This window comes from Hipposideros armiger, unplaced genomic scaffold, assembly GCF_001890085.2.
Source record: "Hipposideros armiger isolate ML-2016 unplaced genomic scaffold, ASM189008v1 scaffold_6, whole genome shotgun sequence".
Taxonomy (NCBI): domain Eukaryota; kingdom Metazoa; phylum Chordata; class Mammalia; order Chiroptera; family Hipposideridae; genus Hipposideros; species Hipposideros armiger.
This window is the reverse complement of record NW_017731356.1, coordinates 4,387,832-4,408,543: the sequence shown is the minus strand read 5'-3', so window position 1 is coordinate 4,408,543 and position 20,712 is coordinate 4,387,832. Positions and strand designations below refer to the sequence as shown.

General features: G+C 39.6%; 1 protein-coding gene across 3 annotated transcripts in view; it reads left to right on the top strand.

Moving 5' to 3' along the window:
* Positions 1-6,193, top strand: part of TNFSF18 (TNF superfamily member 18) — a 34,402-nt gene extending 28,209 nt beyond the window's left edge. For all 3 annotated transcript variants that reach the window (XM_019646742.1, XM_019646753.1, XM_019646761.1), the window contains 2 exons: positions 2,885-2,915; positions 4,462-6,193. In XM_019646742.1, the coding sequence (XP_019502287.1) occupies positions 2,885-2,915; positions 4,462-4,808 (378 nt within the window). In that variant the 3' untranslated portion in view covers positions 4,809-6,193. The remainder of the gene's footprint in view (positions 1-2,884; positions 2,916-4,461) is intronic.
* Positions 6,194-20,712: the final 14,519 nt, after the last annotated feature.

The following is a 20,712-nucleotide window of genomic DNA, read 5'->3' as shown; positions in this document are numbered from 1 at the left end:
TACCCTAGAATAGTGGTTTCCATACTTTTTGATTGTACCATCCTATTGAAATAAAAATATTTTTGATTCCAATTCCAATACATATGCTAACTGTTATAAATTATATACAAGTACTAATACTATGCATATTGAAAAGATACACAGAAGTTTACAAGGGTGAATCAAATAATATGCTTAGTGTAGTTTATTCACAGTGCAAAAAACATTTTGTTTTAACCAAAATATTATATTTTATAGAATATGTTAATATTCTAAAATAATTAAAATAATATTTTTTCTAAAATATTATTTCTAAAATAATTAAACTAATATTTTCGTAATTTAGTAGAGAAACATAAATATGTTTCTTTCATTTTCTTATCTTAGTTGAACACTTTGTGATACAACAATTTGAAGCCTATATTTTAATTTACCTTGATTCATGGTTTTGACTGCCGTATCTGAAAAATTACCTCACAAGGAAATGTAGATCAAAATGGAATTTTTAATCCTTCATTCAATAGTGAAAAGTTCTTATTTTGTTTAAATTAAAATGATATTGTCCCTCACTCTATTCATACCTTTTCTTCTTTCCTTACACAACTTAAATTCCATGGTCTATACCACATATTAACCCACTTAACTTGTTTCTCTCTCTCTTTATTATAGTCTAATATTAAAACCTCAATCCTGGAAAATTTTCAACACTGACTAAATCCAGCTGCTCTGTGTCTTTCACAGTTGAATGTGGCTGAGGAAAAAGAGTTTATTGAAAGGCCTTAGCTTAGATCTATGACCACTAACTTCAACTGGGACTTAAGTGTTGCTCTGTGAACAACCTATAATTTTTCCACTCTATTACTTCTCCTCTATTAAACTATTTCATTCCTTTGACTTCTCTTTAAACATCCAAATATCTCTTCCTCATTCCCTCACCTGCTATCCTTGCCTACAGGTTCTGTGACAAATAGCAGCAGGCAGGGAAGAAGACCCCAAGCTCCCCACCGTATCCACCTCTCCCTTGCAATTCTGTCCACATATACTGGATTTCCCTCTTGTCACGATGGATGAACTGTCCATGCACCTATCTAAGGCCACCACCCATGAACTAGGTTTGGCCTCCTCTTAGCTCCTCAAGGACGTTGCCCCAACAATGCTCTCCTAACTCTCACATGTAACTCCTCTCCACTTTACCGAAGCATTCCCATCAAATGGCAATAGATAATCATTTTGTCATTTCTCTCACATTAAAACAAACAAAAAAATCTCTTTGACCTCTCATTCCCATCCAGGATCCACTCAACTTTTCTGTTCTCCCTTACAGCAAAACGCCTCCAATTTCTCCGTTCTCATTTACTCTTAAATCCATTCCAGTTGAGCTTCTGTCCCCATCACATCACAGAAACGACTTTTGTCAAGAACCCCAGTGACTACCATCGGTCCATTCTCTGTCCTCTTCTTACTTGACCCATCAATAGCATTTGACGTTGTTGATCACTCCTCAACCCGGGAATACTTTCTTCTATTGGTTTCCAAATATCACACTCTCTTTGTTTCCTTTAGGACTCACTGGCCTTCCCTTCCTTGCCTCCTTTGCTGGTTCTTCTTTATTTCCTGACCTCTGAACCTCCTTCCTACCTACACTCACTGACTTGATGACCTCATGCCTTAAAGCATCACATAGAAGCTGAAGACTCCAAATTTGTATCCTCAGAACTCCTTAAATTCCATCCCCATAGATCCAATGGCTACTTGATTGTCCTACGCAGATATCTGGTAAGCCTCACACACTTGACATGTCCAAAAATTAAATCATGGTTTCTTCTTCCCTCCCAATTTACTCCTCTTGAGTCTTATTCATTTCAATGGTTAATAACTTGGTCTTTCCAATTACTCATGCCCCCCAAATCCTGGAGTCATCTTGGATTTTGAGAAGTCAGTCTTCTCATTTGCTCATGCCCTATCCATGTCAGGACTCCTGCTGGTGCCATTTCCAATCAGTGATCACCATCTCCACTGCTAGGACCTTGGTCAGAGGCACCATGGTTTCCTGCCTAGAGGATTACAATGATCTCTTAGCTGTTCTCACTGATTTAGCCTTTGCATCCCTTTAATTTATTCCTAGCAGAGCAGAGAAATCCTGTAAGAGAAAAATGGGCAACATCTTTAAGTTTAAAAGTCTCTTAAGCACTTTGCCATAAGGAAACATATAAACTTTACACAGTACAAAATTGTTTTGCAGTTATACCTTATCTTACTACAAGTATCTAAAGCCCTTCGCATTTAAGTACTTGTGTTTATAAAATTAACCACACTGATGGCTTCTTGTAGCATGTAAACTGTGGTATGTTGCAACAGTTTGAAATTGAGGTCTCCTCAGGGTATCTCAGTTACTGTATATGACATGTGATTGTCTGAATATTGAATAAGGAGGGCTTTATCAACATGAGTTGTAAATATTTCTATAGCTTAATTTCTTATTATTTAGAATAGGAAGAAAACATAAATAGAAATTGTATTATTTTCTTCTCACATAACAGTGGATCACCTTGTGCAGTCACTGGGGTGTGGAGAGCACTGTTTATAGAAAATTTCTATAGCCCAGGAGGAAGAGAGTTCAAGATCAAATAGCCGTCCTTTGGGTAGAGAATACGTGGATGGAATGAGACCTTAACTTTTGCATAGAAAGCTCAAAATGGTAGCCAGGTAATGAAAGGTAGAGGACAGAGCCAGCTACCTATAAAGGGAAGCAGAGAGTCAAGACAGGATGGAGGGAGAATTTTTTTTTTATAGCTAGGAAAAGAAGTTTGCTTTATGAATCTGAATCTCTAAGTAAATCAATTAAGGAAGTTTTGACACGGTCCATCATCCTGACCATTTTTTTCTTTTTTTTCTTCCCCTACAGACTGGCAATGAACACTGTGCAGCTAAGTTTGGTGAGTAACCTGTCTTGCCTGCCTCCTTTCTTACTTTTCTTAGTATTTCATGCAAGACGGTAAGTTCCAGTGCTGTTAAGGAAGCCTTGATTTTATGTTATTCCTTCTTCAGCTACTATTTATAGCTGCTTATCATGGGCCAAGAACCAATCTGTCTAGGAGCTGAGGCTTCAGAGGTCAGACAGACAGACTAGCCCACACTCGATGAGGCTTATGTTCAAGGTTACGTCTCTGGCACAGCACTCTCACAGGCTTGGGAATCTGAGAGCCAGGAATCTACTTTTAATTCTGGGTTTTAACAAGCACATGTTTCGGATTTCTACCACCTTTCTCTCTGACAAACTCAAAGTGCTTCTCACATTCCACATATCGCTGGTATCCAGTAGTGTGTGTGTGGGGGGGGGGAGGGGCATTTTTGTTTCTAAATGTACAGAAGAGGAATGAGAGTTGAAGGGATGGCTACTTCCTTTCTCCTCTCTTCTTAGCTTCTTAGTTACTTTCCCTTATAGTGACCTGGTATTTGCTTAGAAAACATACTCAAGTTTACAGCTAAACTGAGTCTTAGGGTATTTCTTAAAATGCTTACACAATTGAAAATAAATACATTTTGGGTTGTTTACCGGTTTCAGGCCAAACACATTTTCAGCTGAGAGCAGAATATTTCTAAAGTTAACCACAATCCCTGTGACAGCATTAAGCTAGGGGTACTTATATTTATATTTAAACAGTCCACTTATAAACTCATGAATTTACCAGTTACTATTTTGGGAGAGTTTGCATAATGATCCCAAGTGGATCTTGAATGATATATACCCATAAACCAATGAGAAAAGCCACAGTTTAGACACAGTGTACCTAATTCAGGAACATGGATGTTGTCAAGAAATATTTATTGAGCACCTACCAGGTACCAGGAACTCTTTTAGGTGCTGAAGATACAGTGATGAACAAAATAGAAAAGTACTTGTCCTCAAAGATGTTCTATTCAAGTGAGCAATAGATAGACAATAAACACATGAACAACTTAATTTTATAAAATGCTAGGCTGGTGACACCATCTATGGAGAAAGCTAAAGCAGGGTAAAGGGAGTGAGGGTAGAGCACTATCTTATATAGATGAATGAGAAGATCTCCTTGATGAAGAGATACATAGGGAATAGCGCTTACACAGAAAAGCATGAATACGCATCCTGGGCTATAAACCGTTACCACAATCCTGGTGTGTGATTCTCTCCCCGTCCCCCTTCTTTCTTTTCTTTCACAAATATTCATCAACGAGAGACACAGTACCACCTAAAACTTGACCCATTTTTCTATTCTAAATCCACTTCCTTAGAGCTCTCCAAGCAAGTGATATACTTAGGGTTTGCAATTTCTCTAAAACAAGGAATAGATACTTAATATATTCAAATTGTGGTTGAAGAGAACTAGCATAGCCCAGGTAAAGAAAAAACTTGTAAGTGGGAAAGAACTATAATCAAGAAGAGGATGACATAACTAAATAACTATGCTCTCCATGTTTTCCTCCCTTGTACATTTCTTATAGGACCATTACCTTCAAGATGGCAAATGACACCTCATGAGCCTCCTTGTGTAAATCAGGTAGCTGACTGGAAGCTGGAGATACTTCACAGTGGCTTGTATTTAACTTACGTCCAGGTGGCTCCCAATACAGCCTACAAGGAACCAGCTCCCTTCGAGGTGCGGCTATATAAAAATGAAGGCATCCTACAGACTCTGACAAACAATGCTACAATCCAAAATGTAGGAGGGATTTATGAATTCCATGCTGGAGATATAATAGACTTGCTCTTCAACTCTGAAAATCAGGTTCTAAAAAATAATACATACTGGGGGCTCTATCTGATAGGAACCCCCCAATTCGTCTCCTAGAGCCTTGAATTGGTCTCCTCATCCTCTTCAGCATACGCAGAGATGCTGGTGGGTGGCTGGGAGGAGGCAGATTTTCAAGGCCTACCGTTTGTCTGGGTACATAAATCAACACAACAAACAGAACTACTCTGCCTGTGAATTTTCATCTCTCACTCTTGTTCGAAAGAGGCTCGGAGGAAGGGCCAACGACATTTGGTTACCCCGGACACTGGGTTGGCAAAGACACGACCAATCCATGATAAAAATGAATATGGGTGGCTAGGGGGCAGAACTTCTCAAAGAGTCTTTATCTAATCTTTGAATCCATGGGTGGAAAAATGAGGTCTTATTCCTGTGGGAGTCTTACCTGTATGCAAAAACAATCCTGGACAATGGCCCTGCCTTGCTCTCAAATTCTTGGGTTGTTTCCCTTCACTCTTCCCATCTTCTGAGGCCCTCCTAATAAAAACAGTGAGACTGGTAGGGTGCCTATAGATACGCCAATCACACTCCACTTTAGATGTGATGCTATTAGAGGATGGAGAACACTCTAGGGAACTATTGGGACACAGGCCCAGGTGGCATGGAATGGAATGCACTTTATTTGGGAATTTCCCTTGATTTCATTGTGCTCAGGATGCAGGATGCTTTATAAAGCCAGTAGGTCGAATGGGTAATTCTGAACCTTCACATAGGGCTTTGCGAGAACTCATTGTTTATGGGTCTAAACACTATTAATGGTAAAAGTAGAGTAAGCATTAGTCATCACAAGATGTCACGCCAGAAATTGATGTTACCAGTGCTGTATAATGCTGTGGAAGGATTTCCTAGTTTTAGCTGGCTCTCCATAGTTCACAAAGTGCTTTCATATATCACTTGGCAATTCCATAAAGTTAATGGGGCAGATACTTGAGGCACAATTTTACCAATGAGAATATGAAGGCAGATGGAACATAGATAAACTGTCTTAACCCACAGAACTAGTGATGAATAGGACCGATGGGCTTCCCACCCTATCACACTATCTCAGCTTTAGAGTTGGTATTTCTGCCATCACATTATACATCTATGAGGTTTAGTAGACTGAGTTTTCAGAAGGTGTTACTCCCTTTCAGCCCAAGGTGGATGGAGAGAAGCCATAACAGATCTCTCCTTGCTCAGCAAACTTCTTTTCTTCTCCCTGCCTGGAGTAGGGAGCACACGGGTGTTTCTCAGGGCTTACTCCAACCAAATCACCTTCGTCACTTGGCAGAGGTCAAATATGTTAACTTCTAAATATCCAAGTCAATGACAGCCTACTAAGATTTGGGACTCTGTTAAATTAATAAGCTGCTTGTGGATTCTTGTTGAAAGCTATACAATATGATTACATGTTAACCCGATTTCAAATATTTATGGATATTTGTAAAAAGCTACGTTATGTTAATAGTATCACATAGAATGCTAATTTAAAATATTTGTATTGTGTGCAACAAAGAGTTGCTTGGGAGCAGGCTAAACTTGGGACCAAGTTACTTCCTTTTTTGCAATTTTTAAAATTAAATCTATTGGTTACATTTGTTAATAAAATTATATAGGTTTAAAGTGTACAATTCTATGTCATATGTATATTGCATTGTGTGTTCACCACCCAAAGTCAAATCTCCTTTAGTCTCCATATATTTGACACCATTTATTTACCCTTTTTTATGTTCTTCCTTCCCCCTTTCCCTCTGGTAACTGTTGTCTCTGTGAGTTTTTGTTTGTCTTGTTCGTTTGTTTCTTTCAGTTTTACATCTCATCACATGAGTGAAATTATATGGTTCTCGACATTTTCCATCTGATTTATTTCACTTAGCATGATAATCTCAAGATCCATCCATGTTGTTGCAAATGGCAGTATTTCATCTTTTCTTATGGTAGAGTAGCATTCCATTGTGCATATGTACCACATCTTCTTTATCCAATCATCTATCGAAGGACACTTCGGTTGTTTCCATTTCTTGGCCTCCATGAATAGTGAGGCCAAGATTCTTAATAAGTGTTTTTGAAACATATGTAGGGCCGAAGACTTTAATCAATGCCTTGTTCCTCTTGCATTTGCGTATCTTCTCAGGAAATTAAAGTTATATCACATCACCAACCCTGATCACGTCAATTGTCTTTCACCTTCCATTTTGCCATCAAAGCTGACCTAGCGTGTTTTATATCCTTGTGGGTTAAGTCTCTGCTTCTGAAGATAGCAGTTAGTTGAAAAGTGATGCAGTCCTGTGCATTTGTTGGAGACTAAGTCCTTAGAGGAAGTATATCTGTTCATCTTGAAGATGAAATTCCTGCCTTTATGTGTTCTATCTCAAAGAAGCAATTTCGTATGTGGTGATGGAAGGACATTTTTTTATTAGAAGGAGCAGCAAAAACCTGATTGGCTTACAGGTGAGGGAGCCTGAAGATTACCTTCAAATAGAAACTATAAATGATGTCCTGGCAGGCACACTTTCCTTGACCTGAGAGGATGCATCTCTATTTGGGAGTCACCTGTGACCCTGGCAGAGTCCCTCCACTGGTCGTGACTCTCCTGTGAATCCCACATCTACCCTCAGGAAACCTGTACACATGCCTTGGCGCTACAAATTCAGAGGCAGTGAGCTCACCTCAGTGTAGCAGGATTCTCGTATCTCTATTGAAGGAGTTGACCTCTCTCTTTCCAACAGATTTCCTGGGTGTTGTCAGACTAGCCCACTGCCAGCTTTAGCTTTCTCAGGTGGGAGGCAGGCACCAGTTCTCTGTATCTTCCAATGGCAGGAAATACATTTCAAAGCTGTTTTAGAGTCTCCCTTGAAGTCCTCCTACCAGGCTCAAGGTTAGAAAGTTTCATTGCTTCCCATCTCTCCTGCACAGGGAGCGGGTGAGGACTCACAGTACGGCCACAGCTCTTTGAAAACGTTATCACAATCTCTCCTCCTCTCCTCTCTGGCCTCCTTTTAGGTTCTTGATTCTGCCAGAGTATCGAAGGGTAGTGGAAAGGGGAGCTTATCTTCATTCCTTTTGTAAATTCTGCATATTGTGGGGACAATTGTCTTACTCTCGCTTTGCTATCCAAGTACCAATCATATTATGCCCGAGTTAAAACTGAGTCAGGAAGAGGCCCACTTTAACATCCAGTTATACTCTCCTATGTCTAAAAGGGGTCTGGGAAACCATTAATAAAAGGCAGAAATACAAAAATCCCCAAACCATCATCACAGGAGCAATAAAATAAAAGCTTAATACAAAGGCAGAGGGAGAGGAAAATTATTGTTCAGGAAAGTGAGACTTAAGAACGATATCTACCCAGGGTGCTAAAAAAAATAAACAAAAGAAGTTACCCCTAGGCTTCATTTGTACTCTGTTGAATAAACATTTCTAGGAGTGAGATCTAGGAATCAAATTTTTTAAAAACTCTGACCCATAGATTATTCTTCTGCACATGACAGTTTAAGAACCACTGCTTTACGGCATTCAACTCTGAATCTCAGCTGTACATTTCTCCGAAGAGTCAAAGCTTCTAGACAAACAAAATATAAAAGCAAAACAAAACCGAAACAAAATGGAAAACAGAGTTGGTGCTGCCCATGAGGCTTACCGTAACCCACCTCTCATCACAAAAGCAAATGGCCTTCTATCCTCTCTCTGAGTCCGAACAAAGGTCGGGCTCTTCGCTTTTCATAACCTGACGGCCACTTTGTCACTTGAACATCGGCAGTCTAAGGCATATGAGTCTTGTCACAATCAATACTACATCACTAATCCAAGTTGCTCTCCTTGACTTCAGATGTACAAATCCAACTGTCTACTCAACAATTTCACATTGCAGGTATAACAGATGTCTCAAATTCCACACATCCAAAATGAATCTCTTAATGTTTCCCCAAACCAGCTTTGCTTGAAGCACCCCCGTCCTCCCCCCTGCCCCCAACTCCCCACAGTTATAATAAATTGTGCTGCATGGGTGAAAAATCTCTGAGTCATGGACGCCTCTTGACTCTGGTCTTACACCCATTTAATCTGTGAGGAAATCATATTTCTTTACCTTCAAAGCGAATCTGACCTCTTTTCTGCTATGACTCTTGTCTGTGCCACCAAGATTATTTCAATAGCTTTATAACTGGTTACTCTGCTTCTACCTTTATAGTCAGACAAGCTTGTTTTCAAACCCCCATTTTGCCATTTGCTACTTATTTGGATCTTGGACAAACTACTTGCCCTCTCTGAGAATCAATTTCTTGTTTGTTTTGTTTACTGTTGTTTATTCAATGCTTCACACATAGTTGGAGCTTAATAAATACTTGCTGTATCAATAAATACATTTAGAATTGGTTTAAAATACAAAATAAGATATGTAAAGTTCCTGATACAGAGTAGACACTGAAATAATGGCTCCTGTTGATTTTATTTTTATTAAAGATTTGGATTTTTTCCTCAGTTTTGATTCTAAAGTTGAGGTGTTTATTTAATACCTCTCTTATTCCCTCTTTTCCCCAAGAAAAGGTAAGGCCCAAGAGAAAAGCATTTTATTTATTCAGTGCATATCACCAGAACCTCAAGTTGTGCTCAGATCATTGAAAGAACTCAACAAATATTGAAATGAATGAACAAAAAAGATGGGACCCTGGTTCTTGGTTAGAATGACCAGCAAGACACAAGATACATACGTTGTAAACAACCTCTCACTTTCATTCCTGTAGGTTTTTAAAACTCTAAGTAATGCATGGAAAATTCGAAATACACACAGAACAAGTGCTCAGTGAAAGTTGGCTACTATCACTATCATACCCATAGAACACATTAGCTTGCCTTACAGTAGTAATGCTTCACCAAATTTTAAGTTAAACTTGTGCCTTCGGCTCTTATTGAATATCTATATTAGACATAGCCATGTACATCTTTTCCATTAATGCTTCTTATAACAATGTTTATCATGTTACTTATCCTTTATGGCGAACACATTTAGGAAAACTGATCTCTCATGAACATGAAGCCATATTCGTATGGGAATTTTTTTCTCACGAGTTTTTTCTATAGAGCAATAAAGAGTTCTGTAATATGTGAGATTTTGGAATGCACACATCTTCCCTCTGCAAAGGCATTAGAACTGTCTAGAACTTTGAATTTGTTATTGATTACTTCCAGTGAATATTTTCAGAAATACGAACTGTGGTTTCGAGCCCAGGTGTGGACAGATGCTGCCTTAGGTGTTGAGTTGCTCCTTCAACAAAGCTTTTCAGAGAAGTTAGGTCAGAATGGTGAAATTACCATGTCTGAAGTATAGTCTTCAGGTTTATAGGCCCAGAAATTAAATTTTATCAAAGTCTTAGAGTGTATCAATCTCTCAGGGGCTGCATAACCAGACTCAGAAGACTGTGAGATATAAACTAAGGTGGCAGATTATTGGTCAGCAGTCTCTCCCTGAAGGAGCACTGTTTGGGAATTTAAATTATAACCAGAAGGTTATCTCCAGGCATGGAGTCCAAGTCAGTTAGAGGACCCCAATGAATAATGGCCAAGATACCAAGCATAGCTTTTATTCATGAACAAATATTTACTGGGACCAATTATATCCCAGATATTATGGTGGGTACCAGAAGGAATACAAAAATGAAGAGACAGATTGCCTGCCCTTAAGCAGTTTAGAGTTTAACACAGAAACAAGTATGTAGACAAATGATCAAAGGACTATGTATACTGGGGGTGTCAAAAAAACAACGTACACAAGTGGACACTTTGGTCATCATTGCTCAAGCAGTAGTTCGCTGTAATCAGAAGTGTCTGGATGCTGCAGGTAACCACTTTGAGCACCTCTTGTAATTGCAGAAGTCACGCGTGACTTGTATTCATCTTTTGTTATTGGTATACATTGAGTATTACAATTGTAATACAGTTTTCTTTTCTTAAAATGTGTGTACATTTTTTTGTCACCCTCTGTATAATAATTACTCTAAGGGGAGTAAATTAGTCCATGGAAGAGATGAAGGAGAATCTGACCAAGGACAATGACATTGCCGATGAGGACAGTAAATAGATTGAGAGAAAAATTTATGACATAGAATCATCAGACTTTAGTGATTGTGGTAGATACTAGTGGTGTTTCTGCGAAGCTCGTTATGGTTTCCTTATTAGACTTCCTTATCCACTAGGGTGGGTTTCAGTAGGCTCATTTCTACCAGGGAAGCCTGTTCCCTTAGCCGGAGTTGACTTGTCCAGGATTAACTACACTTGGGTGGTCTTTTAACTGGAAAAGATAAAAACCTGGGAGCTAGAGGAAGCCCATATTCCCCTCTATAAAGTGGACTGAGAAGCAGAGAAAGTCAATCTGGCTGAGACAAAAGAATGAAAGGGATATGCTGAAAAAAGCAAAAATAAAAGATGGGAAGAAACCCCACTGAACTGTTCTTTACCCATCAAGGCCCAGCTATGTTCTTGTTCTTGGATTCTGTGAGAATCACTGCACTTTCTGACAAACCCCTCCTTTTTCCCCCCATTCAGCTAGCTTAAGTTGGTTTCTATTCATTGCAATCAGAGTCTTAACAAATAAAGTGATTGATTTGAGGTGAAGGATGAAGAAGGAAGAATCTTCTTGGATACACTGAGGAAGATGGTGGTACTTTCATGGTAGGAGATATGGAAGGAGAGATAGTTTGGGGTGGATGAGATAATGGCTTCAGTTTTATAAATGCATCGTTTGAGATGTTTGCAGAATATCCAAGTGGGCGTGACTAGTACGTAGTTGGAAATCAGGAGGAGTCACACAGGATGAGATGAATATTTGAAAGACAACAACCTTTTGGGTAAAGACACTGGGGTGGATGCAATCAGTATATAGAGAGTTTAGGGTAAAAAGGGAGCAAAGGACTGAGACCCTGGGGAGCCCCAACATTTGAGGACAGGCATAGGAAGGGAGTCCCATAGAGTAGCAGCCAAAGACAGATGAGATCAACTGGGGGAGAGTGGGTCCATGGAAATAGGCCATGAGAGACTGAGAATGAGGCGGTGGCCACCAATGTCACAGGCTCCAACAGGTCAAAGGCTGCAAGGATTGAAAACTGCTGACTGGGTTTCACTGGCAGATAATTGTTGGTGACACTAGCAAGATCATTTTCAGGGGCTCAATGAGGGAAGAACCCAGGTTTCAAGGACTGAGGGACAAATAAGAAGTACAGTTGCCAGACGAGGAGTAAATGAAAAGTGAGACAATAAATTACTCTGCTCTTTGTGGATACTTGATTATGAAGAAAGAAAAGAAGTGTGGAGCAGTAGAGTGGGTAATCATGGGGTTAAGGGAGAGGAAGAGGTGTTGATCCGGCAATCAGACTGCGGATTTATGATGGTTGGCCAGGGTCCCACACTCCCAGCAGAGTGCTGAAGACACACAGGAGGAGCCAGCCTTGTGCAATCAAGTGAGCTATGCAAACCCAGTTCCCTTTCTTAGGAATTGGATCTAGGAGAAAAAAGTACCATTTGGTAGCAGAGAAGAAGTCAATGCCACGGGGCTGTTGGCAGGCAGGAAGAATAGAGCTGATACAAGAGGAAAAGCAAGTGCTGCCATACAAACACGGAGGGGTCACAAGGGATGGGATGAGGGAGGGAAGACACCATGCCACTCAATGGAAAGAAAAGTTAAAAATGGTCAATGCCCAGAGATGCTTAGGTTTCTGGTGTAATTTCAGTTCCTGTTCCAGGCCTTGTAAACCATTTCAACAAACCAGACTTTCTCCTCGAGTTAGTGTAAATGGGTTTCTCCTTTTCACAAAAGGAGGTCCATCAACTCTCTAGAATGTCTTTTCAAAATATTTCAAAACATCGGTTATTTTCTAGGCTGTATCACCTCGGGGGAAGGGCACTGGGTGCCGTGGTTAGGAGATGGGTTGAGATTTAGACAGGCCTGGATTTAAATCCTGACTCTGCCACTTACACTTTGTGCGGACTTGAGCAGCTTATGTCATTTCTTTGGAGCTAGGTGTTTTCATTTGTAAAGTCAGGATAATTATTTCTACTGCATAGAAGAGTTGAAGGGTTAAATCAAAGAATGCATAGAAAAAGCTCAGCTTAGTGTTTAGCGATGAAAGTTCAATAGATGCCAATGTTTCCATGAGTTATTATCAGTTTACAACAAAAAGTTATCTAGCTATGTTAGATAACTTTTTCTCTATCTTGCTAGTTGCCTTTTTTTTTTTACACCCTCCCTAGGAACATAGTTAAATGGAGGGTATACTTTGTTTACATATGCTTTATTTACATTACAAACATAATGGTGACTTGCTTTATATAAAGAAAATATCTAATTATTTATTCACTCATTCACTTACTTATTCCTCACATATTTATCAAGATTTTCCTGGGTACAAAGTGCAGTTAGGTGCTATAGACAATGTGAAGAGTTTGAAGACATTGTGATTTAAGAAGGTACATCTAGTAAGAGAAACAGATGGATTCAAATCACAGACTATAGAGCAAAACGTATCTTATACAAAGATAATTAAGCCCAAATCTCTCATTTACAAATGGGGAAACTGAGACACAGTGAGGTGAAGAGGTAACACAGGAACTAGAATCGGGATTGTCTAAATCCTAACCCAGTTTTTTTTTTTTTGCCACTACATCATTTAATTGAATAAATAATGAAGTAAGTGCTATGATAAGCATAGGGCTACAATAAAGGAGTGACAGGTGAGAGAAGGGGGAAGTACTTGAATTTATGTGAGATGGAAGAGGGGAAGGTTGGCCTCTAGGCAGAGGGTGAAGTGTGAGCAACTGCACTGCTGTGTGGACAAGAAGGTGTGACCCCAGGGCCTGGGGACGGTGACATATGGAGATAGGAGATGGGAGCTGACGTTGGACCAAAAGGAGGATCAGGTTGCAAGCAGCTCAAGTGCTAGCACACCGAATCCCTGCTTTCCTATGTAGGGGCTTTCAATGTTTTATTTGTGAAGGTTACGGCTTGATGGGACCTGTTTCAGAGAAGGTAGCTCAGGTGGCATGGTGGCAGGTGGGTGGGAGAGGCAGAGCAAGACCACCGAGAGGCCGTTGAGATGGCCCAGGTGAGGAGTGGCTTGCAGCGGCCAAGGCAACAGGAAGGAGGGGGGTGGTCTGCCAGCGGAGCAATAGCATGAAAACATGGATCCCAGACAGTGACACGTGGTTTAATAATGGTTTGGGTTGGAGTGAAAACAAGTTTTTCAATGTTTCGTTTTAGTAATAGATGGAGTGAATTATTTTCAGGAAAACAGTCAGATGTATTTTGAAGATTCGATAGTTTAAATAACATAAGAAGGCGTTTTTCAGAATCATTTCCTGAGGTCAAGAAAGCAGCCTACAAAACTAGCCCACGTATCATCCTCGCTGGGACCTCTTTGCCTCCATGATGACCGAGGCAGAATGGACAGCACTGCCTTCTGTCCCACTGTGGTATGGCACAGATATTTGTTACTATGGTAAGTATATGTGTAAACGCTGATGTTCCCCAATCTACGATACTCTCCTTGAAGATAGGGATAGGTTTTTACTCTATTTCCCTAGGGTCTATCATAGTTCCCCATCCGTGTTCATCACCAAAGCCTTCTGGGTACACTCCTTTCCTGGGTATCTGGCAAGACTCTAAGATCCTTTAATGGACATGTCTACTCAGAACATCAATCCATATAACTATGCATTTCCCTCTTTTTTTTTTTCTGTACAAGAATGGCACATTTCCTAAGCAAAAGCCATGTGCTAGCTCTACAAAATCCATTTCTCATGCCAGCAAAACACATGTGCCCCCAACAGGAAATGTATGGGCTTCCCAAATGACTTATTATTAGTGAACCCACTCTGGTCCTAAAAAGTCACCACTTCCTTTTCTGTGTTGAGTCTTTTTAAATCTTTTATTTTGGAATCTTTTATGTGACAGGGCTAAAACTACTTCGGTCTGTAGGTTTCAGAATTATAAAACAGCTCATAATCATTGAGAGCTTATGTGCGACATATTCTCCTAAGTACTTTCCACATAACCCCCACCACAGCTTCTCTGACTACTTCCTCTTATTCTCCGATTTTACAGATGCGGAAACTGAAGAACAAAGGTGTTCAAGTAAGATTAAGGTCACGCAACAGTAAGGAGCAAAGCCAGCATTTTATCTTGGTGGTTCTAAATCCAGAGCCCATTCTTTCAAACAATCTATAATACAACATTGTCTTCTATTGACTCCCTCCTCTGAAAATTGAAAATCTGAATAATGTTGATCAATTTTTAGTCTTCTGGAATTCCTCCAGTTCTTTAATGCCTCCAAAATTTGCGAGGCATTATGAAATCTTAGTCAATTACTTTAGCAAACTGAAAGAATTCACTGGGGCCAATAAAGCTAAACTCATTCAAAGTGACAGAGTTATAGTACCATATATTCTTATCTCTTATCTGTTATCTTTTATTACCCTTTCCAGCTTCTACAACATTTCATTGACTGAAATGTTTCAGTCTAAACAGTATTCTTTCTGTGAATCCTTCTATAGATACCGCCAGGCATTTTGGGTATTTTTAAAGTTATGTTTCCCCTGGGTTTTGCATTTACTTCTATTACCATAATTATTTTAGTATATTTCATTACATGTTTTATGTTTATTTATTTGCGTGTCTATTTTCTCACTGGACTATCAACCTCTTGACATAAGAGATCATATCTCCTCATTATAAAAGGCTCCACATTTGGTACAATGCCTCACACATAGCAGGTACTCCATAAATATTACTGACAGAAATTAGAGGAAAGCAAAAGAGGCCTTGAGAGACTCAAGTTTCTCTGTCATGAAAGTTAACATGACACTATTATCCCCAACGAAATCAGGCTTATTCTTTCTTTGTAAATCTTTAAACGAACAAGCAAGAAACAAAACCACAATTAAAGCTGTCTTTTCTTTTCTTGCTTCAAAACAGTTTTTTTCACATGCCTTAGTTCTTTCTGGGCTATAGCTTTCTGGCTCTCTTCTGGAAGGTTTGTGCCACTGGTTAAGCTTTTGGGTCTGAGCCCATCAGAAAAGCCACATATCACTTACTCATCTGGGTGACATATGATTGTAGTGTCAGGAATTTCCTCTCTATAGTTTCCTGTCCTCCTTGACCCTCTTCCAATTGTACTTCATTGAATTCCATCTAACTTGGATGTTTTTGACATCTGCCTTCTCAAAATCTAGGAAGTGTGACCAGGGACTCTCTTCATTGGTAATTTGCATGACAATCTCATCTGCATTTTCATGTCCATAACTTTAACCAGTATAGGAAGGAACTGAAGTTAGAAGAATTTGGTAAAATGCTCAAGGTGAGACATTCGCTAAGTGGCAGGGAATTGCTTAAAACCAGGTCTGTTTGATGCTAAAGCACATGCTTCTAACCCGTGTTACACAGTGTATACATATAAATCCTACATGGCATGCCACAGGTCTGGACAGCCTCATTGCCTAAGGTAAACCTCAGTGCGAACTTGACCAAGGCCAGTCAGCTAGTACCTGGCAGAACAGGTATTAGAAGCAAAGTGTCTGACTGTGAGTTCAGTGCTTCTTCTACAATACCCTGCCATTACTGGGATTAGGGAGAAAGAGCAAATGCTGACTTGGTCTTTTATATGATATTTTGAAGGATTAGAATGGATTTTAAGAGGGTGAAAGGATATATAGTGTGGCAGCGGGCCCTAAACAAAGGCGTTCCCAGACCATGTGGTCACTAAGGATTTCGCATGGTCTTCAGACAAAGACATTCCTGGACTGTATGGTCATCAAGACTTCTGCGTTTAATATTTCCAAATTCCTACCTCATCCAGGAGCCAGTCAGGAACTGGCACAATGGCCACATGTCCTAATAATAAATCTTAGCTGCCAACCTGGAAACTTCAAGGTATAAAGCCCCAAGTCCCACCCGGGTCAGGGATTAGCCTCTGGATGTAAATCTGTTGAGTCTGTGCCGGCATTAATAAAAGTTGCTTCCCATGCCTTGGTGTCCTGCTTCTCCGTCTGGGTTCCCCGCAACAACAGAACCACTAGATCCACCCTATCTTGGGAAAAGATGGACCTCTCATCTTTTACTCCCTGTCTTCATTCATAAGGAGTAGGAATAATTGGTATGTTCCACAAAAGGTTTTGCTGATGCAATCCTAAAGTTTTAGGCAGATGGTCCTGCCAGTGGTTCCTTTTGTAGAGTCATTTTTCCACTTCTGCTTTTATAATGAAAGTAGAGAGAGGCTTATAGAAAAAATAAGAGCAAAGGAAAAATTTGCACAATCTCTTGTTCAGGAACTTTCTCTGAAGTTTAAAAGGAAATCCAAGTTTAGTCTACTGTCCCCTTTTAATGATACTGGCTTTATCTGACATTATCCTCCTTTAGCTTTCTACTCCTTCTGTTAGGTAGAAGTTAGAAAATGCAGGAGGAAGGGTGAGGGGGGTCTATAGTGCCTACAGAAAAAGCTCATAACTAGCTTTGATTAACTGCCTCCAGCCACATATCTGTTTTTGCAACAACAGATAACAAGAGGTGGTCTGGAGCAAGATAAGGATCTGAGTCAGCAGACCTCCGCCCATCTTGGGACATCATGCTCTCCTGTGGACAAGCATGCACCATTTTTCCTGCCAAATCAGTATGTAACTCTCTACCCCACCCAGCAAACTATAAGTCTTCTAGACAAGGGCCCTCAAGCTCTGGACCTCAAGCTCTCTGGCCCCTGCTCTCTCCCTGTTTCTCTCTCTCTCTCTCTCTCTCTCTCTCTCTCTCTCTCTCTCTCTCTCTCTCTCTCTCTCTCTCTCACACACACACACACACACACACCTCCTAGGCCCATTCGTTTCCCTGAGAATGCATCACTAACAAACTCTGCCTGCATATTAATAAGCTTGCTGACCTCTGATTCTTCACCATGTTGGCAAAAAGAACCGAGACTCCCATAACACTTCAATGACAGCCATCCAACCTTGGCTGCTTCCCAGTTCCCTTAACATTTATCTGCTATCATTTAACAGCATGTCTAATTAGTCTAATTCCTTCCTCATATAATGGTCCTTTCAATGTATGAAGAGTATTAACATGAACCACCAAGCCTTCCCTCCCTAGGCCAAGCATCACAGTTGTTATAAGATGGTACAGATGAGAAGATGAAGGTCTAGGAATCAATGACCCAACTCTGCCACTTGTTAACCATGCAACATTAGTCAAGGCACTAATGCCTCTTAATTTCAGCCCTGCCATCCATACAATTGGATATAATGATATTTATCTCATAGGATGGCTAGGAATCAAAATCCATATCAGAGTGTCTCAAAGACTTGCGCTCTGTAAGTTAGTATGTAAATATGATCATGGCTGCCCTGCCCCTTCTGACAGTCCAGTTGTTGCTCTAGTTGTTAACTGGAGTAAAATGCTTCAGAATGGGGTTGAGCTGTAGAGTATTGGAAGATAATTTGCTCTTTCAATGAAAATACTGTTGTTCTTTAGTAGGCCTAAAGTGGCATTAGAGTTTGCTAGTAGCTATGCTGGCTCATCTTAAACTTGTGGTCAACTAAGACCCCCAGATCTTTTCCTCAGGTAGCCTCTATTTTGTTCATATGAGCACATGGTATTTACTCTATATGCAGGCATTAATCTCTGTGCCAGTTAAGCGTCACACTCTTGGATCTTGGCCTAATGCCTGAGTACGTTTAGGTTATTTAGAATACTGAGTGAGTCTTCTAGATGAGGTTTACTACCCAGCTTTGCCTGAAAATAGATCAATTTCTTTTTTTCTAATATCCTTTGTTTATGGCCTACATAAGACATAGGTTTGTCCTCTACTTTCTCATTGCAGGACTAGAAAAATCTGCACCTAGCGATGTAGAAGGTCCTGAAATACTTTGAGATGGGATCTTCCAGAGTATCTGACTTCATAATCCCTTGAAATGTCTAAGAAAAGCCCCGTTGCTGACAGGTTTGTTGTTTTGTTTTTGGGTTGGTGGCATGGAGAAGATGTATTAGGTGGCTTATTTTCCTTGCCAATGCTTGTGACAGGTCTCTACATTTTGATGAAAGATTGATAATCCCCTACTGAAAGATGATCTGAGAACTTTCCATTTTGGTGGATGCAGTGAGGAAAGGAAACAACCTGACTCATCTGACTTCAAATTCTGAAGACCTTTCCACCTCCATTTATTGCATATGGGCACTTTCTCTTTTTAAGGGAATGGAGAAGAGTATATTCATTTGTCAGAATTTATTTCCCATGTGGTGTTAAAGATATGTGATTTAATAATTCTTAATATCAACCTAACATCATCTACAAGATGAAGATAAATGGTAGGGCCATGCAATAAACAGACAAAACTTTTCAAGAGTATTATTATAGATTAAGTAGCCCAAGGGAGGGCAATGAGTAGAGTAGGATTGGCTTTGGTTGTGGGGCTTTAAAAATATGCACTCCGATCTTTTTCTGAGCCTTCTTTTTCCCCCAAGCATTTCATTATAATTCTTCCCATGGATTCTGCTTTCTTAATCTTTTTGATTATTGAGATATAATTGACATATAACATTATATAGGTTTCAAGTATACAACATAATGATTTGATATTTGTATATATTGAGACCACCACAGTAAGTCTAGTTAATTTCCATCACCATACATAATTGCAGAATTTTTTTTCTTGTGACAAGAACTTTTAGGATCTACTCTCTTAGCAACTTTCAAATATGCAATATGGCATTATTAACTATAGTCACCACGCTGTATATTACCACTTCCTTAATCTCCAATAACTTCAAGATATCTTTAATTTCTACCCCTTATACTGAATCTTTCCCCTCTGCCTTCAAACATGTTTAAATGCTTCTATCTTGAAAAAACTTTCTTTGACTTTGGCTATCAACTAGCAACATGGGAATTGAATTTTAAACCACAGTCTAGACACCCTTTGCTTCTACTAGTTTTGTTTTTCAATCATACATGGAACTTATGTTCCACCTCTACCACCAAACCGAAAATGGTAAGGTCACCTGTGATGTCTCAAATGGCCTATCCTCAGATCTTTTATTCTTTGTAGGGTTAATATGATTGACTGCATTCCTGAAACTCTCCCTGGTCCTTGACCTCCAAAATATTTTACTACCCTTGTTTTCTATGCTGCCCTAGTGTTTGTCTTGTCATTGCCCTTAAAACAAATTACAAGGTCTATGTAACCTTGGTCCTTTGTCTAACTCTCTAGCTTCATCGCTTGCCTTTTTCATCTTGCATTTTACACTTATCATGCTAAAAATCCTTTTATTTCCTTGATAAGCGCTATTTGTCTTCACTCAACTCTGGTCCTTGGAACATGTTGTGCCCCCCACATGGAGTCCACACCCCCACTTCCACTTCATCTGGCTACCACCTTACTCATCCCTTATATTTTAGCTGAAATGGAAGAGCCTGAAGGAGGCCTTCTCCAGCCTTTAAAGTAGGGCCTTCTGCTCTTTGACCTCAGAGATCCATATCACAACATTTACCCCATTCTAGTGTTATTATTTAACTGTCAGTAACTTTCATTAAGTGATAGGTTTTGTAAAGATTTGGTTTATTTTTATACCCTCCCAGTGCTTGGTGCATGTAATTATTCACTAGTGGTTATTAAGTGAATGGATGGATAAATGAATGAGTGGCTATCCATTCTGTGTCATGGCTACTAATTCTTCTTCATTTTTTCTTTCTTCTCATGTATAAAAATTGGGATAATTATATCTCTCATAGCTATTTCACAGTGTTGTGAGGATTAAATGAAGTAATGTCTATAAATGACTTATTTATAAATTATAAAGAGACACGCCAGAATGTCATTACTATTCTTATTGTTCCCTTGTTAATAGGACTTAGTCTCTCATCAGAGGTAAAGAATGCCTTCAGATATATTTCTATTAGGACAGATGTTGTTTAAGGTGCAATGAGTAATAAATAAG